We start from the raw sequence: 22,343 nt of genomic DNA, 5'->3' as shown, positions 1-22,343 counted from the left end.
AGAGGTAATACCAGATTGTGGCTCGCCCATAATTTTTTTCTAAAGCTACAGTCGAGTCCGCGCAAATCCCTGTCAGTCGATTCAAAGGCATCAGGTTGTACTAAAGTAACAAGCAATTCAAATGAACTTGACTAAAGCACCCTTGTGTTTATCCTGAGTGTGCTTCCGACTGGCCTTTCAGTTTGTGATGGACTCCCCTGTACAGCTCTGGTATTCTCATCTGTTATCGTGTCAGTTCCTGTATATGCAGCTGAGTCTTAATAAGTCGAAATCTTATCCGAATTTAGCATTATTACAAAATAAGGAAAATCCAATGTTCGATGCCTAACTCCATAGGTGTCGATCGGTACACACTACACAGAGGAGGAAATCAGCTGGATGGGGGCCTTTACCAGGTTTATCATTGAAATCTGATCGTTGGTACTTAACAAGAAGGAGACCAGCTGCGCCCCTCAGCCAACACCAATTGACGGCAGTGAATATTGCAATGAAATAAAAACTACACATGTCACATGTCAAACATTTTGAAGGTGTTCATTATAGCATGTAAACATTAATTTTTTTCTGGTTTGTAAAAGTAGTGTATTCTTAATGTTGTGCAGATGTTAAAGGAATAAAGGAACAATAGGATTCCACATGGGTGATATATTGAACCTAAGGAAATAATTTGCAGTAGAGAGTAAAAAAAAAAGTTTTCAACCGGATCTCAAAAGAGGATCAAAAGCCCAGAACCACATTGAATACAGCGTATAACTACTTTATATCAATGTGTTCCAAAAATAAATCGGACGTTGCACTCCCAGTAGGTCCTGACTAGAAAAAAAAGGTTTTGGTTTGATTTCTACTTGAATAAAGTTGAAAACTGTAATTGGTTGAAATTGGGTAATGTCCATCCAATATGTTCTGTTGTGTCACCCCGCTTGCTTTGGTTAGATTAAATATTAGCATACGTTTGATCGAAATGCGTCACGCAACAAACCGCCCGTCTCCGTTCAAATAAAAAAAATGAATTGTAAAGCATTGGCACAAGTCCTGCGGTAAGATTTGACCCCGGGCTGGCAATTTTTATAGCCGGTGCAATTGTCAAGATTTTTTGGTGTACCAACCTTTTAGGTTAATGCGCAAGCGCACTTGAAGCTGCGGGAGACGGGGTGCAGATCAATTTGGTCTCTGCTTTGTGTCCAACAAGGTTCTTCGGTTCTTACCCAGTGCACTTTTACAACGTCCGTCCAGTGTTGCGGTGGACAGTTCTAAATGTAACACAAATCCAGTCGGGATGATCTATGCTAAATTGATCGACATTTGACCTGTCTTACTCTGGCCAACGTTGGTTTTAACTTTCTTTTTGAAAGTCACCAATAGTTTAGTTATGACCAGCACATCGACACAATGTTGATGGTTGTGCACTTCACTCTGTTGATCCGTACATACACATTTATTACAAACATGACCATTAAAACAGTAATATCTCTGCAGGCAAGATACAACTTTATGAATTCATTTTTGACTTCCTGTGCCTACAAAGTTGGTTTTAAGTTAATCTTAAGGTGCGTTAGGGGTAGCATAAAAGGGAAATTATTCGCACTGCGCACGTTGGCTAAATGATCCGTTGCAGTGTCATTTAGAGCAGCATATGATGACACTTTTGTTGCAAGAAAAAGGGGCGTTTTATAAGTTTATCTAATTTCAATGTTTAGTCTGCATGGAAGTTTGCCACTATACTCCCATGTATAAAAGAACGTCGATAAATAACATGGATGGAGAGCAAAAATTATACGACAGTCACACAAATGTACCCAAAAAAACATTTGTGCTTACTCGGGCCAAAAGTGAAACAGGAACATAGTTAGGCATTTAATGCTCAGCTTTCTATTCTAAAATTAATATTGGGCAACAATTTTTCAAGGGAGGGATTCCCGACGTCAGTTTCTGCTGTAGGCCTATGTGCAATTGAGTGCCGCTGAACAAAACATGAACCCAGGCGCCCGATTCATGGATTTTCATTTCAAAGAGAGTCAGTGGAGCTCGGTTTAAAATTCACAGCCCACGTACAGTCTGCTTTTTACACAGCCATGGGGGAGTCAAGGTTGGCTCTACGCTGGCTGTGTACGGAAGCTCACGGTCTATGCAGTCGGGCAGGGGAGTGTGCAGCTGGGACATTGACAAATACAAATGTCATGTGTTGGGAAACACGCATTTCTCATTCTGTTTGAGTTGTCCCACACAAAGCCAGGGTACCTTTCTATTAGCAGGATGCTAGTGTCGCACGAATGAGACTGGAAACACAGCATGCCGGGATACACGTATATCATTAATTTATTCATTGGATAACATTTCCACAAAATGCGAAGTTATTTACAGCATATGTTTATATCAGAAAACTTTTGCCATTTAAATGGAATGCCACTAGGAACACATGAGGTATACATGCACATAGCACTCGATAGCAGTGGCCCGTTACCGATTCACCTGGCATTGAGCTATGCTCAGTAACGCGTAAAAAAAAACCCTTCTTGATATTACTCAACGTCATTGAGGAAGTAATGTAACATGCGCCATATTGCCACAACACCTTACATTCAGCGGCTCTAACTATATGATATGAAGGATAGGTTTTGCCAACTGACTCCTACCTGTGATTCTGTCTGAGCTTAAGGTAAGTCTGTTAATAACGTAAGCCTGCATGACCCAGGCTTTTCTTGGGTATAACGGTCCCTAAAAATTTTAAGAACTCCATGGGTGAAGCAGTTTTGTGTCCGTTGCTTCTGTCCGGAAACGTTTGATGAGTTGCAATGAATCACTTCTCTCAACAAACTGCCATCTTGGTGAATTCAAAGTGGTTATGCTTATGTTGCAAATTACCTGCTTTATCGTTCATTTGTCTGCCTGTTTCTGTCCACCGGGGTGCATGGATTTGGGGGCCGTGGCAACGCTGTTTCAATGTTGAACGGGCAAACCATTTCAATGTTGTTAGAACAATTTCAAGTGCCCATTGAGCTTTTTGTGTCCCAATCTGATTGGGTTTTCATCAAAGACGGGTTAGACTGACAATGGCGGTGATAAACCTTACACACAGGGCTACGCTCTAAAACCTCCCTGGTCACATTGGCCAGAACTCTGGGTCATGTGTTGTCAGAGCCACTTTTGATCATTTTACTGTCAATATTACCCAAAGAGGGACGCTTTTCATCGGGGAAAACTTAAGGAAACTGGAGTCCGATTCTCAGTCAGTCTCACAGAACATATATAGGCAACATTTTTTTTCACTTTGTTTGGTTTTTTGTCAGATATGAAAATTTTGATTTTGTTCCCTTGATCGCGCTAAAATGGTGATTATTGGAGAGGATTGTAGGAAAGTACATCCCTGTGGACATGACACAAGACATTCCTAAATCGTCAATGTAAAATTTTTATCTACTACCTGCAGCCAGTACCCTATTTATCAACCAACTGAGACAGAACAGCTTCTAAGAAGGAAAAAAAACCATAACATCTAAATGAGGGTGTTTTAAAAAATTGGGAATGGAAATGCAGCATCCCACTTTTAATGTGTTCACTCTGTATCTGCTTGAATACGTGCAAATCAAGCTTTCCTTCCTTTGATTTGTATACACTGGGTTAAATATTTAAAAGCAAAAGCTCTGAATTTGTTTTGGACAGAGTGTAGAAACGCAGGGCAGTTAAAACATGGCGGAGGGAGAACGCGACAAGGAAGTGTCAGGTTGGTATGTGTGTGACAAGAGTTCCATTCATCGATTTTGTAATCTTGGGATCTGTTCGTTTCATGTGGATCCAGATCAGGATCAGTGATCTCTCGTTGGTTCACTGACACTAGAGCCCGCTTAATTTATGGTGAGAACCAGCTCTGGGATCCTGATCCCGATCAAGATCCTTGTGAAACAAACAGGCACATAATCTGTAATTTCCAGGGATTGAAATTAAGGACCAGATAATGTAGACTGAAAATTACTCAATTTAAATTGAAAAAAAAAATCGAAAAAGAACCACTTCCAGTGAAATCTCGATCTATTCGGCTGAGGAAATTTCACACAAGTTCGTTTTGTTCTGATTTTCAGTCACCAGAAGTGCATTTTCACTGACATAGGGTGAAAGTTTACTCTTTTGGCTTAACGACGCATCAATATTCATGCCAAATTGTCAGCATGACTTTCAATACTCATTTATGAGTATATCGTAGGCTTGTTTACATTCTGGACTGTGTGGTAAAGAACTAAAAAAATGATATTTCCCCCCCTTTACGTGTTACTGTTTCTTATTCGATGTCTAAGTCAAAAAGGATGACTCGAGGAACTTCATTGTCTTTAGAATTATTGCTACCTATAGCATAAATTAGGTGGGAAATATTCCTAATATGCCTCATCAATGGTACTTCGTGTGCTCAAAACGCTGGTAAAATACAAGTTGCAAACGAAAATAAGCATGAGACCAATTTATTATATTTTGTATGAAACGCTCAACAGATGGCAAGTCAGAAGTTGACCCAACTAACATCGATTCTTGGTGTTTTTGACTCCTACATTTAAAGAATTGCAACTGAGCAAACTTGCTGAACGTATTGGGCCCAACGAATGGAAGCGACTAGCCATCAACCTCGAGATCTCTGCTGATGAAATCTGGCAGATCCAATCGCACGGCACCAGTATATACGAACGAGCCTTCAATATGCTCTTGAAATGGAAGGGACGGACTAAGTCAAAAAAACAGTTTGAGGCCTTGAAGACGGCACTGACTGAAGTTGGCAGAGGTGATCTGGCTACCATGCTGTCAGGTGTGGTTTGGTAATGGATATTTTGGAGTAGCATGTGATTACGCTTCTATCCACACATTGAACAAAGTTCTTTTCTGTATCACCAACCTGTTTGATTTTTTTTAATTATTATTAACAAATCAAATAAAAAACAAGCTCGACGATTCTTTGTCTTTGGGACTTAGGCCAGTAACGAGGGGGTGGTGCATGAGATGTGTCCTCACACCCCCACGCGACTAAAAGGTCCACTTTTGAGGCAAGAAAAGATTTTGAGCTAAAGTTGAACGTTTTGCGTCAAAAAATAATAATTCCTGCAAGTTTCGATATTTTTTTCGCCTTGGTCAGTCCCTCCTGCGGGAGTTTACTGTAACCCTCCTAAAACTATTACTACAACCCCATGAATCCGTTGTTTTCAAAACAAAAAAGCAAAAGATCTATGCATGGTCATTTTAGTTGAGGATTCGCATCCCCTCCCCCATCTTTGGCAGGACTTGGCATTTGTTTAATGAAAAGAAGAGAAGTTTCAACCTACATAGCCGATTCTCTTCCAAGATTCACCAATGAAAGTTTGCTAGAGTGGCCGAACAAGACTAGGAATTATAGTATTCACTTCAAAAAATGAAAAGATAATCCCTTCACTTTTAGACACAAACATGCTCTTGGTTAATTTGAGCATTTTGTTATCCGGCTAAGCTGAACCTTTGTTCTTCACTAACTGTTTTAGTCCATAACCCACGACTTTAAGCAACTTACCCCGTACGTTGTGACATTTTTGTCACTGTCTTTTTGTAAACTGTCTTTTCTAATGCTGATATTCTCAACTTGTACTAATAGGACAATCAAAACGCACTTGGTATGTTTTTGAAGGTATTGCACAAAGTCTAAAATTTGTAGCATTAAGCTCCAGCAATACACATAGACGTAGATGTTCAAGAAATCAAAGAAATATTTTTAAGCATATTAACGATATTTGTAGATTGCTTTCAACACGTCTAAATTGTTACTATATGGGCAACCTTTTTAAATAAGCTCCTGTTGTCCTCAATTTTATTTTGACAGTTTGTCCAATAAGACCCCCAACCAGCTCTCAGTAACGATTACATTTATTTCTACTTAAGGCTGCACTGTTTCCTTTTCGATAAAGGTTATCGGCCTCCTAAGAAACCAGAGGACGGGATATTTTGTCCAAACCATGTGAAACATGTGATGAATTTCTATTGCGAAAAATGCAAAGCACTCGTGTGCCCAGAGTGCAGAACAGCAGAGCATCCCGGGCACGTGGTGCGCAACAACGCTGAAGTCTCAAGCAGATGCAGGACGACAATGAGACGGGAGATTCAGCGTTGCAGTTTTGGAGAAAGGCATATGGAGGAAGCCTTAGACGTTGTGGATGATGCAGAGCAAAGCTTCCGGCAAGAACTTGAGAACATAATAAAACAGGTGGAAGCAGAGCAAACGCGAACGATAAATGAAATTAAAAAACAGTGGAAAGCACGAAGTGGTTGTTCACGTTTCAAGAAAAAACTGGTGGAGTTCAAGGAAAGGCGATCGAGCGTAATGGAACATGCCAAAATGGTCCTTGAAAACAAATCAGACGGCAAATTTCTTCTGGACTATCCTGCTGCCATGTCATCGATGGAGGAACTTCCTACTGCTACCAAGGTGAAGATAGACGGCCTGTCCTCACGCCCAAAGTTCTTGCCGGGGAAGTCTTCAGGTGATCTTGGCAAAGTTGTGATGGTAGACGTCTGGGAGCTATGTTGCACTATTGGCAAAAAAGGCAGCGGTCATGGAGAGTTTGAACGTGCACGAGGCATCGCCGCAGCTGAACCGGACGTGATTGCAGTCACTGACAGGAGGAACCGACGAGTTGTCGTCTTCGACAGCCAGGGTAACAACAGGCAGAGCATCTCTCTAATAGCAAGTAAGGTTCTTTGGGACGGCATCAACAGCTAAACAAACTTTTAACGGAACGTAAAAGATTCACTTTTGATGTTGTGTCCTTATACACTAGTTCTTATATCTTAGTGTAAACACACCCTATTTTGGTTAGTTTATGTAAGGACTCTACTTTGCTTGTTTGCAAATAAATCTAAGATCTACAATTTAAAAAAAAAACAGCTTATGCAATAAATGGAAGTAAGGTTAACCAAACAAGATCATTACATTTGTTACATTTGTAGATTTCAAAACGGATGCAAAAACCCAATGTTTCTAAATTAAATCCGTCCTATTCAATGTCCATTTTATCGTACCGTACTCTAGTTTAACTGATTCCCTCATTTTGCCCAGATGACGTCACAGCTACACAAAACTATCTGATAGTGTTAAATCCTCTGGCCGTCAAAGTGTACAGAAGAGACAATGCACAGTTGATCCACGAGTTCCCTACAGTGCACCCGAATGAGGTTGGTAACACACACGTGAACCTTTTCGGGGTAGCAGTCAAGAAAACTGGAAACATCATTGTGGGTGACTGTGAGAGGAGGGTGTTGACTGAACTAACCCAAGACGGTGAACTCTTACACACCATACCGGTTGCGATAAAACCTTACTTCTTGGCGACAGCTGCCAACGATTGGATTGCAATTAGTGACAAAGACAGGAAGAAAATACACATAGTAGATGTATCCGATGGTAACGTCGCTAAGAAAGTTGCTACAATCAAACCAACGATTGATGGTGAGCAAGCTAGCTGCAGGGGAGTGTGCAGTGACAGTTCGGATATTTACTTGGCAGCAAGTACCGAATTCTACGACAGTGGTCACATTCATCGCTATGACATGAGAGGTCAGTTCATCAGCTGTGTGGCTCAGAATCTGTACAACCCTTACGGCATTACATTCTTGGCGGATGGACAGCAACTAGCAGTGGCAGACTTCCACTCTGTCAAGATATATCGGAAGGTGTGATATCATTTGGCGGAATTTGTGATAGAGGAATTCATAAATTTACATTAGTGCGCGAAGCGATATATCTTAGCAGCATGGAAGGTTGGTGCTTGTACACCTGTATGACACGGACTCATTGCGGTATAAAAGGCCTATACAATGCATTTTTCAAACCTTTGTAAATGCAGCTTTTGTGTGTCATTTAACCCGGTTTTTTGTATGTGTTTGTTTGTCTTTTTGCTTTTATGCTAACGATTTTCCATGTGTACACGAAAACCTATGAAGTTATCCTTGGAAGAACGTTCATTACACTTTGATATTTTACTGGCCCAAAATTCTCTGTCAGTTTTTTTTTTCCTTTGCTAATTCATCGATGCAAGAACATAATGGGGAGCCCTTTCCCAAAGATTAGTTTCAGTGCGCAAATTTTGCTTCACAGTTTTGATAGGAAAACCTATTAAAGTATTTCTGAGATTTGCATCATAGCAACAGCGTTCTGGCAGGGACAAGTTCACATACTTCAAATGTGTTCTTTTCACCATGCCACCTTAAAAGAGATGATCAAATAGTTTTTAGACAAATGAAAAACTGAAGGGAAAAATGCGTGGAAACACAGTTAAATCATTGTTACCCCAACTACCCTAGTATTAGTGACAGGGAGGCAGGAGACGGAAGGAATTTGACTTTCGCTCTTTCTTGCAATTACAGTGCACACGGACGGGCTTATTCCCTTTATCGAGATTTTCAAGTACAACGGTTATGGACCTGTGCCCATTTACGAACTTATCGATGCCAGTCAATTCTGTGAGCACGTCCCATGGCGCAAGTGATGTGTAAACCGTTGTTATTAATGGGAAAATTGTGAAATGCAACTCATCATACGTGAGAGTGTCTGCCGTAAACAAATAAATTGCTAGTCCTTGGTATTGGCTCTGATTTTGCTCGAAGAAAGTAAGATCGAGAATTTTTGCAATGGCATGGTGCGTGCTCCACAATATTATACGGCTGTAAACATTCACCTCTGTTTATCCCCCGAGCCTGTTGAGATGACTAACATTGTTTTGTCTGACAAATGTGTTACTGAGTTGATATATTGTATTTAAAAATAATTCAAAGAGGTACGTACTTGAAAAGAAAATTGATGGGTGATGTTTTTTCTAATGTTATTGTAATCATAATTTGGTGTTGGGAATACGGAAACTTTTGCACAAGTTTCAGCGTGCAAATTTAAACGATTGGTGGAAGAAATTAAATTTACGAATATACACATTATTCAAAGTTCTTTATTTCAATATAATTTAGTTTTTCTTGAGATATTCTTGGTCAAAGGATTTCCGTTGTTATCAAATCTATACGCAGGTGTACTCTTCTAAGATTATTTGGCTTTCTTGTGATACTCTCGGTCCAAGGATTTCTGCTTTTGTTAACAGAATACGCAGATGTACCTTCTGATTTTGGTAGTGTAAGGATATAATTTACAAAGAAATATAAAATTACGATTGTTCAAACGTTTTTGCTATTCTTATCATTATCATTCTGTCTGGCCATCGCAGAGGTAATACCAGATTGTGGCTTGCTCATAATATTTTTTTCTTAAGCTACAGTCGTGTCCGCGCAGAGTCCCTGTCAGTCGATTCAAAGGCATCAGTTTGTACTAAAGTAACAGGCAATTTTAATGAACTTTACTAAAGCACCCTTGTGTTTATCCTGAGCATGCTTCCGACTGGCCTTTCAGTTTGTGATGGACTCCTCTGTACAGCTCTGGTATCCTCATCTGTTATCGTGTCAGTTCCTGTATATGCAGCTGAGTCTTAATAAGTCGAAATCTTAACGTAATTTAGCATCATTACGAAATAAGGAAAATCCAATGTTCGATGCCTAACTCCATAGGTGTTGATCGGTACACACTACACAGAGGAGGAAATCTGGACGGGGGCCTTTAGCAGGTCTATCATTGAAATCTGATCGTTGGTACTTAACAAGAAGAAGACCAGCTGCGCCCCTCAGCCAACACCAATCGACGTCAGTGAATATTACCTTGAAATAAAAACTACACGTCACATGTCAAACATTTTGAAGGTGTTCATTGTAGCATGTAAACATTAATTTTTTCTGGTTTGTAAAAGTAGTGTATTCTTAATGTTGTGCAGATGTTAAAGGAACAATAGGATTCCACATGGGTGATATATTGAACCTAAGGAAATAATTTGCAGTAGAGAGTAAAAAAAATAGTTTTCAACCGGATCTCAAAAGAGAATCAAAAGCCCAGAACCGCACTGAATACAGCGTGTAACTACTTTATATCAATGTGTTCCAAAAATAAATCGGACGTTGCACTCCCAGGAGGTCCTGACTAGAAAAAAAGGTTTTGGTTTGATTTCTACTTGAATAAAGTTGAAAACTGTAATTGCTTGAAATTGGGTAGTGTCCAGCCAATATGTTCTGTTGTGCCACCCCGCTTGCTTTGGTTAGATTAAATATTAGCATACGTTTGATCGAAATGCGTCACGCAACAAACCGCCCGTCTCCGTTCAAATAAAAAAAATGAATTGTAAAGCATTGGCACAGTCCTGCGGTAAGATTTTACCCCGGGCTGGCAATTTTTATAGCCGGTGCAATTGTCAAGATTTTCGGTGTACCAACTTTTTAGGTTAATGCGCAAGCGCACTTGAAGCTGCGGGAGACGGGGTGCAGATCAGTTCGATCTCCGCTTTGTGTCCAACAAGGCTCTTCGGTTCTTACCCAGTGCACTTTTACAACGTCCGTCCAGTGTCGCGGTGGACATTTCTAAATGTAACACAAATCCAGTCGGGATGATCTATGCTGAATTGATCGACATTTGACCTGTCTTACTCTGGCCAACGTTGGTTTTAACTTTCTTTTTGATAGTCACCAATAGTTTAGTTATGACCAGCACATCGACACAATGTTGATGGTTGTGCACTTCACTCTGTTGATCCGTACAAACACATTTATTACAATCATGACCATTAAAACAGTAATATCTCTCCAGGCAAGACACAACTTTATGAATTCTTTTGTGACTTCCTGTGCCTACAAAAATTGGTTTTAAGTTAATCTGAAGGAGCGCTAGGGGTAGCATAAAAGGGAAATTATTCGCACTGCGCACATAGGCTAAATGATCCGTTGCAGTGTCATTAGAGCAGCATATGATGACACTTTTTGTTACAAGAAAAAGAGGCGTTTTATAAGTTTGTCTAATTTCAATGTTTAGTCTGCATGGAGGTTTGCCACTTTACTCCCATGTATAAAAGAACGTCGATAAATAACATGGATGGAGAGCAAAAACAATACGACAGTCACACAAATGTACCCAAGAAACATTTGTGCTTACATTTCTGGGCCAAAAGTGAAACAGGAACATAGTTAGGCATTTAATGCTCAGCTTTCTATTCTAAAATTAATAATGGGCAACAATTTTTCAAGGGAGGGATTCCTGACGTCAGTTTCTGCTGTAGGCCTATGTGCAATTGAGTGCCGCTGAACAAAACATGAACCCAGGCGCCCGATTCATGGATTTTCATTTCAAAGAGAGTCAGTGGAGCTCGGTTTAAAATTCACAGCCCACGTAAAGTCTGCTTTTTACACAGCCATGGGGGAGTCAAGGTTGGCTCTACGCTGGCTGTGTACGGAAGCTCACGGTCTATGCAGATCGGGCAAGGGAGGGTGCAGCCGAGACATTGACAAATACAAATGTCATGGGTTGGGAAACACGCATTTCTCATTCTGTTTGAGTTGTCCCACACAAAGCCAGGGTACCTTTCTATTAGCAGGCTGCTAGTGTCGCACGAATGAGACTGGAAACACAGCATGCCGGGATACACGTATATCATTAATTTATTCATTGGATAACATTTCCACAAAATGCGAAGTTATTTACAGCATATGTTTATATCAGAAAACTTTTGCCATTTAAATGGAATGCCACTAGGAACACATGAGGTATACATGCACATAGCACTCGATAGCAGTGGCCCGTTGCCGATTCACCTGGCATTGAGCTATGCTCAGTAACGCGTAAAAAAAAAACCCTTCTTGATATTACTCAACGTCATTGAGGAAGTAATGTAACATGCGCCATATTGCCACAAGACCTTACATTCAGCGGCTCTAACTATATGATATGAATGATAGGTTTTGCCAACTGACTCCTACCTGTGAATCCGTCTGAGCTCAAGGTAAGTCTGTTAATAACTTAAGCCTGCATGGCCCAGGCTTTTCTTGGGTATAACGGTCCCTAAAAATTTTAAGAACTCCATGGGTGAAGCAGTTTTGTGTCCGTTGCTTCTGTCCAGAAAAGTTTGATGAGTTGCAATGAATCACTTCTCTCAACAAGCTGCCATCTTGGTGAATTCGAAGTGGTTATGCTTATGTTGCAAATTACCTGCTTTATCGTTCATTTGTCTGCCTGTTTCTGTCCACCGGGGTGCATGGATTTGGGGGCCGTGGCAACGCTGTTTCAATGTTGAACGGGCAAACCATTTCAATGTTGTTAGAACAATTTCAACTGCCCATTGAGGTTTTTGTGTCCCAATCTGATTGGGTTTTCATCAAAGACGGGCTAGACTGACAATGGCGTTGATAAACCTTACACACAGGGCTACGCTCTAAAATCGCCATGGTCACATTGACCAGAACTCTGGGTCATGTGTTGTCAAAGCCACTTTTGATCATTTTACTGTCGATATTACCCAAAGAGGGACGCTTTTCATCGGGGAAAACTTCAGGAAACTGGAGTCAGATTCTCAGTCAGTCTCACAGAACATATATAGGCAACATTCTTTTTCACTTTGTTTGTTTTTTGTCAGATATGAAAATTTTGATTTTGTTCCCTTGATCGCGCTAAAATGGTGATTATTGGGGAGGATTGTTGGAAAGTACATCCCTGTGGACATGACACCAGACATTCCTAAATCGTCAATGTGAAATTTTTATCTACTACCTGCAGCCAGTACCCTATTTATCAACCAACTGAGACAGAACAGCTTCTAAGAAGGAAAAAAAACCATAACATCTAAATGAGGGTGTTTTAAAAAATCGGAAATTTGAAATGCAGCATCCCACTTTTAATGTGTTCACACTGTATCTGCTTGAATACGTGCAAATCAAGCTTTCCTTCCTTTTATCTGTATACAATGGTTTAAATATGTAAAAGCAAAAGCTTTGAATTTGTTTTGGTTAGAGTGTAGAAACGCAGGGCAAAGAAAACATGGCAGAGGGAGAACGCGACAAGGAAGTGTCAGGTTGGTATGTGTGTGACAAGAGTTACATTCATCGATTTTGTAATCTTGGGGTTTGTTCGTTTCATGTGGATCCAGATCAGGATCAGTGATCTCTTGTTGGTTCACTTACACTAGAGCCCGCTTAATTTATGGTGCGAACCAGTTCTGGGATCCTGATCCCAATCAAGATCCTTGTGAAACAAACAGGCACATAATCTGTAATTTCCAGGGATTGAAATTAAGAACCAGATAATGTAGACTGAAAATTACTCAATTTAAATTGAAAGAAAAAATCGAAAAAGAACCACTTCCTGTGAAATCTCGATCTATTCGGCTGAGGAAATTTCACACAAGTTCGTCTTGTTCTGATTTTCAGTCACCAGAAGTGCATTTTCACTGACATAGGGTGAAAGTTTACTTTTTTGACTTAACGACGCATCAATGTTCATGCCAAATTGTCAGCATGACTTTCAATACTCATTTATGCACTGTTATTCCTATCTAAGGCTGGTTTACATTCTGGACTGTGTGGTAAAGAACAAGAAAAAAACGATATTTCCCCCCTTTACGTGTAACTGTTTTTTACTCAATGTCTAAGTCAAAAATGATGACTCGAGGAACTTCATTGTCTTTAGAATTATTGCTACCTATAACATAAATCACGTGGGAAATATTCCTAATATGCCTCATCAATGGTACTTTGTGTGCTCAAAACGCTGGTAAAATACACGTTGCAGACGAAAATAAGCATGAGACCGTTTTATTTTATTTTGTATGAATCGCTCAACAGATGGCAAGTCAGAGGTTGACCTAAGTAACATCGATTCTTGGTGTTTTTGACTCCTACATTTAAAGAATTGCTACTGAGCAAATTTGCTGAACATATTGCACCTGACGAATGGAAGCGACTAGCCATCAACCTCGAGATCTCTGCTGATGAAGTGGGGCAGATCAATTCGGACGGCACCAATATATACGAACGAGCCTTCAATATGCTCTTGAAATGGAAGCGACGGACTAAGTCAAAAAAACAGTTTGAGGCCTTGAAGACGGCACTGACTGAAGTTGGCAGAGGTGATCTTGCGAAATTGCTGCCAGGTATGGTTTGGTAATGGATATTTTGAAGTAGCATATGGTTACGCTTCTATCCACACATTGAACACAGTTCTTTTCTGTATCACCAACCTGTTTGATTTTTTTTTAAATATTATTATGAAGAAATCAAATAAAAAACAAGCTCAACGATTCTTTGTCTTTGGGACTTAGGCCAGTAACTAGGGGGTGGTGCATGAGATGTGTCCTCACACCCCACGCGACTAAAAGGTCTGCTTTTGAGGCAAGAAAAGATTTTGAGCTAAAGTTGAACGTTTTGCGTCAAAAAATAATAATTCCTGCTCGTTTCGATATTTTTTTCGCCTTGGTCAATCCCCTCTGCGGGAATTTACTGTAACCCCCCTAAAACTATAGCTACAACATCATAAATCCGCTGTTTTCAAAACAAAAAGCAAAAGATCTATGCATGGTCAGCTTAGTTGAGGATTTGCATCCCCCTCCCCAGGGCCTGGGACTACTTTACGGTTTTGAGATAGAGTTATTAAGGCCGTTCACCACTTTTACTCGACCACCTATAAAAGAATACTTGTTCATAATTGTTTGTTGAGTTTTATTCATTTTCCTTTTAATACTGCAGGTCTGTAGGAAAATAATACATTGCAGCTTGGGGAAAACTCTCAGAAAATCTTGGCATAACATCTATGGCAAGCCGCACAATTAAACCTTCAGTCTTGTTTTCGTGAACACTTGCCGAGTATCAAATTTACTGTCAAATAATCTAGCTAGATTTGAACAGAAGCTAAGAAATGTGTACACTGAATGGTAAATGCGCTACACCACGTAATTCGCTGACAACTTCATATAATAGATTAACTACATTACATAATTCGACACAGGCTATGTAAAGGGATGGCTCACCACGTAATGCATTAACTACACGAAGTAAGATGCCTCGACTTCATAACGTAATGGGTGAAGAACATTGCATAATGCTTTGGCAACGTGACATAGGCCTAGTGGAATGAAACTTAACATCATGGATTAAGAACTTCAAATAATGGATAGACAACATCACATAATGGTTTGACAATATCGCATAATGGTTTGACAACATCAAGTTATGGTTTGTCAACTCATAATTGTGTGATAACATCACATAACAGATTGAGGACATAATCAAACTACGTTCACCGATTAACGTCATATTTTGGTACATTTGGCGTTCCATACAAGGTAGGGTCCCCGAGGCCTAGAACAACATTTTGCTGGTCGTGGTCCAAGAGACAGCTACAGCACAATAGCCTCTTTAAAAATGGATTGATGGAAGATGCATTGATTAGTCATTAAAGGTGTGGATTTTTCAAAGTTTAGGCAGTTTGCAATATGACCCCCCGTATGTCCATAATGTAATAAAGGTTTACCTTTTTCAGCTGATACTGTAGATCATCAAAGCTCAGGCCAAGATGACAACAGTGCCCATGCCCCACAAGAGCAACAGCAGACTCAGCTTAACGGATCAGCTGGTCAGGAAAATCAGGAGAAAGTTCAGGTTGAGAAGGAAGACGGGCAGAATTTTGAGCAGGTGTTCACGCCGATGATGCAGCAGATTGAAGACTATCAGAAACCGGTAATCGATTGTATAAAAAGCCTTTGGCAAAATCGCAGGGGCCAAAATCCTCGTCCGAGGTTTGTACCCGGTGACACCCCAGGCGATCTTGGTGCGTTGGTGATGGAGCATACTTGGGAGCGGTGTGAAACCATCGGCACTCAAGGCACCGGGCGTGGGCAGTTTGAAGGTGCACGGGGTATCGCCGCAGCTGATCCGGATAAGATTGCAGTCACTGACAGGAGAAACAAGCGACTTCTGATCTACGACCGTCGGGAGAAAAGCTGGCAAACAATTGACCCAGTTAAAGCAAGTATGAGTCATTAATTATGCACATCAACTGGATTTCCAGGCCAGTTTAAATGAAAGTTTGCTTTGAAGGATGTGCCAATAATTTAACAGCCAATATGACAATTGTTTTTTATCAGCGTATTGGGTCGGTACATTCTCGTACTCTTGCAAGAGGTGTGGTTAGTTGGTTTAACTTTTTTATTATTTGCTTTTTTGTTTGGTCTACACACGTTTATATGTCTTCCTAATGATGTGGCAGCTAGATAATCAGTAAACATTGTTAACGGTTGGCGATAAACTAACTTTCAAGGGCGCCAAATAACGGTGGTGTCCAATGGGTCAAAATATAACTGTATCGTTGTAAGTAATTTGTGTGAAATCAACGATAAATACATGTATAACCAAGATAATATATGATATGGATTTTACTTTCCGGTTCTCTCAGATGAAGTTGCAGCAATACCAGGCCGATGGATTATTTCAGAACCTCGAGTCATTAAAGTGTACAACAGAAATGACCTGGCATTCATCGGTGACTTCCCAACAGTGCAACCGGAAGTGAAGACACAGGTGAAACTGTTTGGGGTAGCAGTCAAAGGAAATGATAACATCCTTGTAGGCGACTGCGAGGGGAAAGTGGTGACCGAAATCACCCACGACGGTATGCATGAAGTCTCCAGGATACCAGTCAAGATAAAACCCCACTTCTTGGCGGTAATTGGCAACGCCTGGATAGCAGTCAGCGACTGGAAAGAGGCGGTGGTGCACTTAGTGGGTGGATCCGATGGTCACATAGTTACCACCATCCGTCCACGCATCAACGACCAGCCGGTGCACAGCTGCAGGGGTGTGTGCAGCGACGGGTTGAGCGTGTACATCGCGGCGAGCACGGTGCGCTTGGCCAGCGGTCACATTCATCAGTACGACCTGAGAGGCCGGTTCATCAGCTGCGTGGCTAAGAATCTGCACGACCCTTACGGAATCACATTCACAGTGGATGGGCACCAGCTGGCAGTGGCCGACTTGCATGATGTCAAGATATACCGCAAGAAGTGATCGTATCCGTTCTGACCTACCCAAGAGAAACCTGGGTATCCCCATTCATTTTGTAGCAAGCGCTATATTTTGTCAGTAAGGAAAGTTTCGTTTTAAACAGTTTATCTTACCCAGAATTTGAACATGTTATTAAGAATATGAACAAGCTACTATAATTTATCCTTTTACGTTATGGTGACAGAATCTGTCAGAGACACTATGCTGGTTGAAATAGTTGCATTGGACACACTGAACGAAATATGCCCTTTCAACTAGGATGTGTGTGTATGTTTCTCGAAACCCCCCCACAAATTATGATATAATACAAATCATGAATGTTTAGGAAAGAAATTCTAGTTGCTACCCCAACCCAAAGGCTAGATACGGAAGCAGTGATAAACATGCGTATAGAGACCAAGGGCAAATCACTTTTTATCAGCAATCACCTGATGAATGGTTAAATGTGGAAGGGGTCAATTGCTGGGTTTTTAAAGCGAAGTTGTGGTTTCCATCTCCTTTTCTTTTGTTTTTATTTCTTTTGTTTTTTTTCTTTATTTTCTCCTTTTTATATCTCGTTTTTGTAGGGTGGAGCAGGAGGAAAGTGTCCCCTACCCCCCTCTATGTTTGTTTCAATTCATGAATTCGTGTCTCAGTGGATTTGTCTTTGAAAGTTTCAATTTTCACTTCGCATCTAGGGTCAGCAAAGGTGTTTGCTCTAAATGCAAAACTGCCCGTTACAATTTGTTATTGTAGTAGTCCATGTCCTTGGCAGAGTAAAGCTATGCATTAATGGGTGATCTTAAGACCAGTATCAATGAATGTTACACCGAGTCTTATGGGGGAGGTTTGCACTTGACATTTAATACCTCACAGAGAATTGTTGCAGGCAAATGTCTTCATTTCTCTGAGGAAATCGGCAATTTTGGTTGAGCTCAGCATGGCTTACCTTTTTCTCCATCATAGCACAAAACTGGATATGAGAGAGAAACTGTCAAGAGAATGATTAGATTTTGTTTCAAGTTTAAGATCAACATTTTAGAGTTGCAAGGAGCCTTTGAGGCATATGTTTTTGGGCTATCAGTTTTAAAATTCGATCTTTAGAAAATTAACACTATAATATCCCAATCCGTATAAGTTGGTGAGTTCTTGTTTAAATCAGCCAGTGGTGTCAACTGCCGAAGTAATCTAGTTCAGTTTCTTTCTTATGTCCAGTTTTGTGCTATGTTGGGAAAACCTCTTAGGTCTTGTCTGATTTTATGCTTAATCCGTGTTTTGCAAAATTTCTTGTATGCAGATTTAAAACGAAACGTAAGAAATATTAATCGCTAAGTTGGTATTTTTTTCAAGAAATGTTGGGAAACTTTATTTCGACATCCCAGACCGATTTAGCTGAACTTTGGGTATGAACAGAAATATTTTCTAAACTTGCTGAAATATAATAGACATAAAAACCTTGCATCTTGACTAATTGTGGGATTGAATCATCTTGTTGTTATCCTGAAGTTTCCTCTTTTATATCGTGTTTGCAGGCTCACAAGATTAAATGTTTTCTGACCTTGTAACACCCACTATCCATTTCGTCTGTGATGTCGATTTCAACAACAGCATCCGACACCAAGATGCATAGGCTAGGCTCCCAAATTGAGCAACTGCAATTTTTGTGCATACTTCAATCAATGAGACAAATTTTGATTACACTGAGTAATGCTCTAACCAAACACAACCTCGGACAATCATTGGACTCACATCCCCAGCCTTGTACGTTCAAGGAGACGCTCGTGCACCTGCTATCTGCGTCTCCTTCAGTCTGTGTGTGCACACGGATCTGGACCTCAAACAGTCCATCCTACCGCTGGTTCGCACCATCAACTATGCGGGTTTTGGTGTCCGTAAACCAACAATATATCGCTGGCCACGATCCAGTACCGTGTAAACAGACAGGGCCTGTGTTTTGCTTTTTGTTTTTGTTTGTTTGTTTGTTTGTTTATTTTTTTGGTTTTGTTTTGTTTTGCTTTGTTTTTTTCACGCAGATCAACTCGATCAACGATTCCAAAGCTCGGTTCTGCGATCTGGATCCGTTTTAAACAATCAGGCCCGTTGTCATGTCCACTGTCCACAGATGCCCTTACTGCCCTGTTTGATGCAATTTTTGTCAAGAAATTCATCAGACAGAGTTTATTCGAACAATGGCGCAGGTCAAAACGCCTGCGTACGTACATGCACAGACTAGAGTGTATTGCTGTTGATTAGGAGAGTAAAAATAGCCAGCAATACTTTGTAGTCAGTAGCTAATACGGAAGCGTATATCGACCACTTGAAATTTTTTACTATTTTTATTATTTACTTTCTCGCTGCGGCGAAATACTATCTGACCACGTTTATGACAATACGCAGTCGGTGCAGTCCGCACTATCATAATCCTGCAGAGAGTTGATTGAACCTTTACTCGACCAAATGCGAATCTGGTATACTACGGTTCGCATACGAATACGTGCAAGTCGTGCGAGAAGAAAACAAAGGTATTAGTGGCAGCTCATACCAGCAAAAAAAATTAATCTCAACAGGGTCTGAGTTGGCTGTATACAATGGTCTGAATGCTAATTTAATGATTCAGTGCTTAAATAAAGGCAGGTAATCGGCCGTAAGGAGTGATGTTCTTCCCAGTCAAGCTCAGCGATGTTTTGGTAAGAAAGGCAGTTCCTGCACGTTTGTTAGCGCTTTTTGCCAGCGGGATTAGAAGGTTTCTGTCAAGAATCGAAGTGCATTCCCCAGTCAGTATGAAAGTCTGGGTCAAGTCACTTCTCTTGGTTATCACCCAATCGGTGTATATCGCGTTGGGCTCTGTGGCCTTCATACACATAGAAAGAGACCCCAGTCTGCTGGCCCAGCGAGAACTGCGAACCAAGGTCCGCTGCTTCGTCGCCAATCACAGCGAGTGCGGGATCAACGTCGAGGTGATGAGGGAGCTGTTTCGAGATATCAGGGCGGTATGGGGATCTCGATTGAACCTGCCCGCCGACCCCGACGCCCCGTTGTGGGACACGTGGACCATCCAGAATGCGTTCGTCTTCTGTTACACCGTGGTTACAACCATGGGTAAGTCCAAAGGGTAGGGGGGACTTACATGGAGCTGCTTTGGGGGACTCCAATTTCCGTCACGTGTCGAGAGACCGAGTTAGCATCATCTGGAATCTGAGTAGTGAGTAAGTGGTTGAATGAGGTTTTGAGTAGAGTGGCATTGTTTTGTGAGCAATGGTCGGAAAACTAACCCAAGGGCGAGATTTCACATAGTGCGACAGGAAACTCTTGCGACGTCCGCAGAGGAAACCTGCAAAATTAGCTGATTTTTGGCTAAGGAATAATTTCGCTGCAAAACGGCGAGTCACTTTTGTTTTCACTTGTCTTCTTTTCAAAGCTCACTTGTTCTCTTTTATCGTATACCTGAAAATTATCCCAGGATAACGCACAGTGCAAACTGGTTGTGTCACAGTGGATGGAATTTGAGTACAAGACGAATTCAATCCCAGAAGTCTTCCTTTCATTAGTAGTTTCTGTCAGTTGTTATTTACATATGTAAGATGTCCTCAAGCAGCGAATTTTAAGTGACGAACTTTCACAACGCGGTGTTCAAAAGAGATAACAAATCTTTAAAATTCCCTCAATAAACTTGTTAGGCAATGGATACCAATATTTACATCTTGAATTGGTGCTCAAAGGCAGTAACAAATGCAAGTTGTTCAGTACGTTTTTGCAGTTTGAGAATTTAAAAGTGGAAAGGCTGTTACCGGAAAGTATCGTCATTTTTGTGCATTTTATGGACTTATACGTCAACGTCAAATCATTACGGAATATTTTCTTTCCGAAGCTTTGACGACGTTCATTTGATATTTAGAAACTCGTACAATCTTAATAAATACAACGGTACCCAAACGACCACGATTTGTGAACATGCATTAAATATTAAGAACAAAAATCCAAATTGGAATTTCAACTAAAATGTTGCAAGGCCTATTAATATAAAAGTACATCCCTGAACTCTTTTTGGTGTTCTAAAATGGACAGGAAACGTCATGCTTCGACTTTTGAAGCATCGTGCTCTACTTTTAAGCGTTGTAGTTCAAATCGTTGTACTTCGACCTTTTGAAAAGTCGTTTGCCTATACTCCAACTATCAAGATGTAGTGGTTCAACTTTTCGAAAATTAGACCTCATCTTTCAAAGCGTGGTCTACCTTTTAACCACAGGAGAACAAAGGAATGTCCACACTATATGCAAATCAGGTATGTGCGTGTACCTGCACGTGAGACACACGGCGAAACGTTTAAGTCTGGCTATACACCATGCATTTTCAAAGGGGAAGCCAACAACACGTTTTGAGTGTGAACTTGCACCCTTTGAAAGATACGCTACGACGCTACCGGAGTTGAACCATGAAAAATTAATATAAATTAACAAATCATAAGAAAATCAAGTGAGAGTAGGCCTACCATACTGTAGTGTGACTGATGTATTCTCAAATGTTTCTAAGCTTGCAAAAAGGAGCACACAACAATATGCTACGAAAACCGTACACATATGGAGATTAGTTTAATAACAAAGAAAGAAAAATGCAATATTAAAATTAAACTGAGGCCAAAATGTAGGGGATGGAACAGACGTCATCTCCAATTAAACAGAAATACTTCTACTAATTTTCCAATAAACTTTGGACAAGATTTGGTTTTACAGGTTTCGGCTGGATTACACCAAAGTCGATGGGAGGTCAGATATTCTGCGTGGTATACGCCATCCCCGGCATAGCACTCAACGGCTATATGCTGTCTGTCATTGGCAGCACCTGTCAAGTCTTGTGGAACAAGTGCCGCAGCGTCTTCGTCAAGGGCGTTGCCTCGATCAAGTCTGGGCGGACCCGTAACATCCTGGCGGTGCTGGCCACGGCCGCGGTGATGTGGTTCTTTCTCATTCTGGTGCCCGCGCTGATCTTCGTGTGGACGGAGAACTGGAGCTTGCTTGAGGCACAGTACTTCAGCTTGGTCGCGCTCAGCACGATCGGGTTTGGGGACATAACACCGTCGCACGCCGCATTGCCGCCGGAGTACCGCACCGTGTTGGGGGAGACCGCGTACCGGGTCGGGGTCATGCTGTACTTCTTCGTCGGTATGGCGTTGATCTCCATCGTCTTCACAGGGGTGTGGCGGTCCCAGAAGCGGAGGATGCGGGAGACAATGGACAGCACTCGACTGATGATGATCAAGCAAAGACTGATCAGGCGAAGTGGGCACACAAACCTGGGAGACGCTGCAGGAGACATCACTCAAAGAAATTCTTAACATTCTGGATGAAATTCATTTTATAAAAGTCTGAAGAAGTAAAGAGTTTTGACTCGAATATTTGTGCAGAACTTGAACTTTGTATCTTCGCAGATTATATTATACAATCCTGGTGATTGCCTCTACA

The 22,343-nt window shown here is 41.0% G+C and overlaps 3 protein-coding genes across 5 annotated transcripts; all 3 read left to right on the top strand.

Moving 5' to 3' along the window:
- The first annotated feature begins 2,173 nt into the window (after nt 1-2,173).
- Nucleotides 2,174-10,076, top strand: LOC110976783 (uncharacterized). Its single transcript, XM_087142238.1, has 5 exons — nt 2,174-2,656; nt 3,661-3,721; nt 4,547-4,789; nt 5,913-6,692; nt 7,061-10,076. The coding sequence occupies exons 2-5, from the start codon at nt 3,688-3,690 to the stop codon at nt 7,678-7,680; spliced, it is 1,677 nt and encodes a 558-aa protein (XP_086998364.1). The 5' UTR covers nt 2,174-2,656; nt 3,661-3,687; the 3' UTR covers nt 7,681-10,076.
- Nucleotides 10,077-11,345: 1,269 nt separating this feature from the next.
- Nucleotides 11,346-18,458, top strand: LOC110976824 (uncharacterized). 3 transcript variants are annotated; one of them, XM_087142240.1, is made up of 5 exons: nt 11,346-11,858; nt 12,870-12,923; nt 13,758-14,000; nt 15,386-15,874; nt 16,298-18,458. In XM_087142240.1, the coding sequence occupies exons 2-5, from the start codon at nt 12,890-12,892 to the stop codon at nt 16,906-16,908; spliced, it is 1,377 nt and encodes a 458-aa protein (XP_086998366.1). In that variant the 5' UTR covers nt 11,346-11,858; nt 12,870-12,889; the 3' UTR covers nt 16,909-18,458. The 3 variants fall into 3 exon arrangements, with proteins under 3 accessions (XP_086998366.1, XP_086998365.1, XP_086998367.1); XM_087142239.1 differs by having other exon boundaries at nt 11,347-11,858; nt 12,863-12,923; XM_087142241.1 differs by having other exon boundaries at nt 11,348-11,858; nt 12,863-12,923; nt 13,693-14,000.
- Nucleotides 18,459-19,519: 1,061 nt separating this feature from the next.
- Nucleotides 19,520-22,216, top strand: LOC110976807 (potassium channel subfamily K member 2-like). Its single transcript, XM_087142473.1, has 2 exons — nt 19,520-19,983; nt 21,615-22,216. Exons 1-2 carry the CDS (start codon nt 19,539-19,541, stop codon nt 22,214-22,216), a joined length of 1,047 nt encoding a protein of 348 aa, XP_086998599.1. The 5' UTR covers nt 19,520-19,538.
- Nucleotides 22,217-22,343: the final 127 nt, after the last annotated feature.

This window comes from Acanthaster planci, linkage group LG10, assembly GCF_054643075.1.
Source record: "Acanthaster planci isolate LZ-2023a linkage group LG10, COTS_SCS, whole genome shotgun sequence".
Lineage (NCBI taxonomy): Eukaryota > Metazoa > Echinodermata > Asteroidea > Valvatida > Acanthasteridae > Acanthaster > Acanthaster planci.
Note: the sequence above shows the minus strand (reverse complement) of the source record. Positions and strands in the feature narration are given on the sequence as shown.

What these genes read in the sequence shown, in the direction of transcription:
- LOC110976783 (XM_087142238.1), top strand. Translation starts at nt 3,688, where the DNA reads ATGGCGGAGGGAGAACGCGACAAGGAAGTGTCAG. An exon ending in ACGCGACAAGGAAGTGTCAG is followed by an intron (nt 3,722 to 4,546) that starts GTTGGTATGTGT and finishes CTACATTTAAAG; the next exon opens with AATTGCAACTGAGCAAACTT. An exon ending in TCTGGCTACCATGCTGTCAG is followed by an intron (nt 4,790 to 5,912) that starts GTGTGGTTTGGT and finishes TTTTCGATAAAG; the next exon opens with GTTATCGGCCTCCTAAGAAA.
- LOC110976824 (XM_087142240.1), top strand. Translation starts at nt 12,890, where the DNA reads ATGGCAGAGGGAGAACGCGACAAGGAAGTGTCAG. An exon ending in TCTTGCGAAATTGCTGCCAG is followed by an intron (nt 14,001 to 15,385) that starts GTATGGTTTGGT and finishes TACCTTTTTCAG; the next exon opens with CTGATACTGTAGATCATCAA. An exon ending in AATTGACCCAGTTAAAGCAA is followed by an intron (nt 15,875 to 16,297) that starts GTATGAGTCATT and finishes CGGTTCTCTCAG; the next exon opens with ATGAAGTTGCAGCAATACCA.
- LOC110976807 (XM_087142473.1), top strand. Translation starts at nt 19,539, where the DNA reads ATGTTCTTCCCAGTCAAGCTCAGCGATGTTTTGGTAAGAAAGGCAGTT. An exon ending in CACCGTGGTTACAACCATGG is followed by an intron (nt 19,984 to 21,614) that starts GTAAGTCCAAAG and finishes TTGGTTTTACAG; the next exon opens with GTTTCGGCTGGATTACACCA.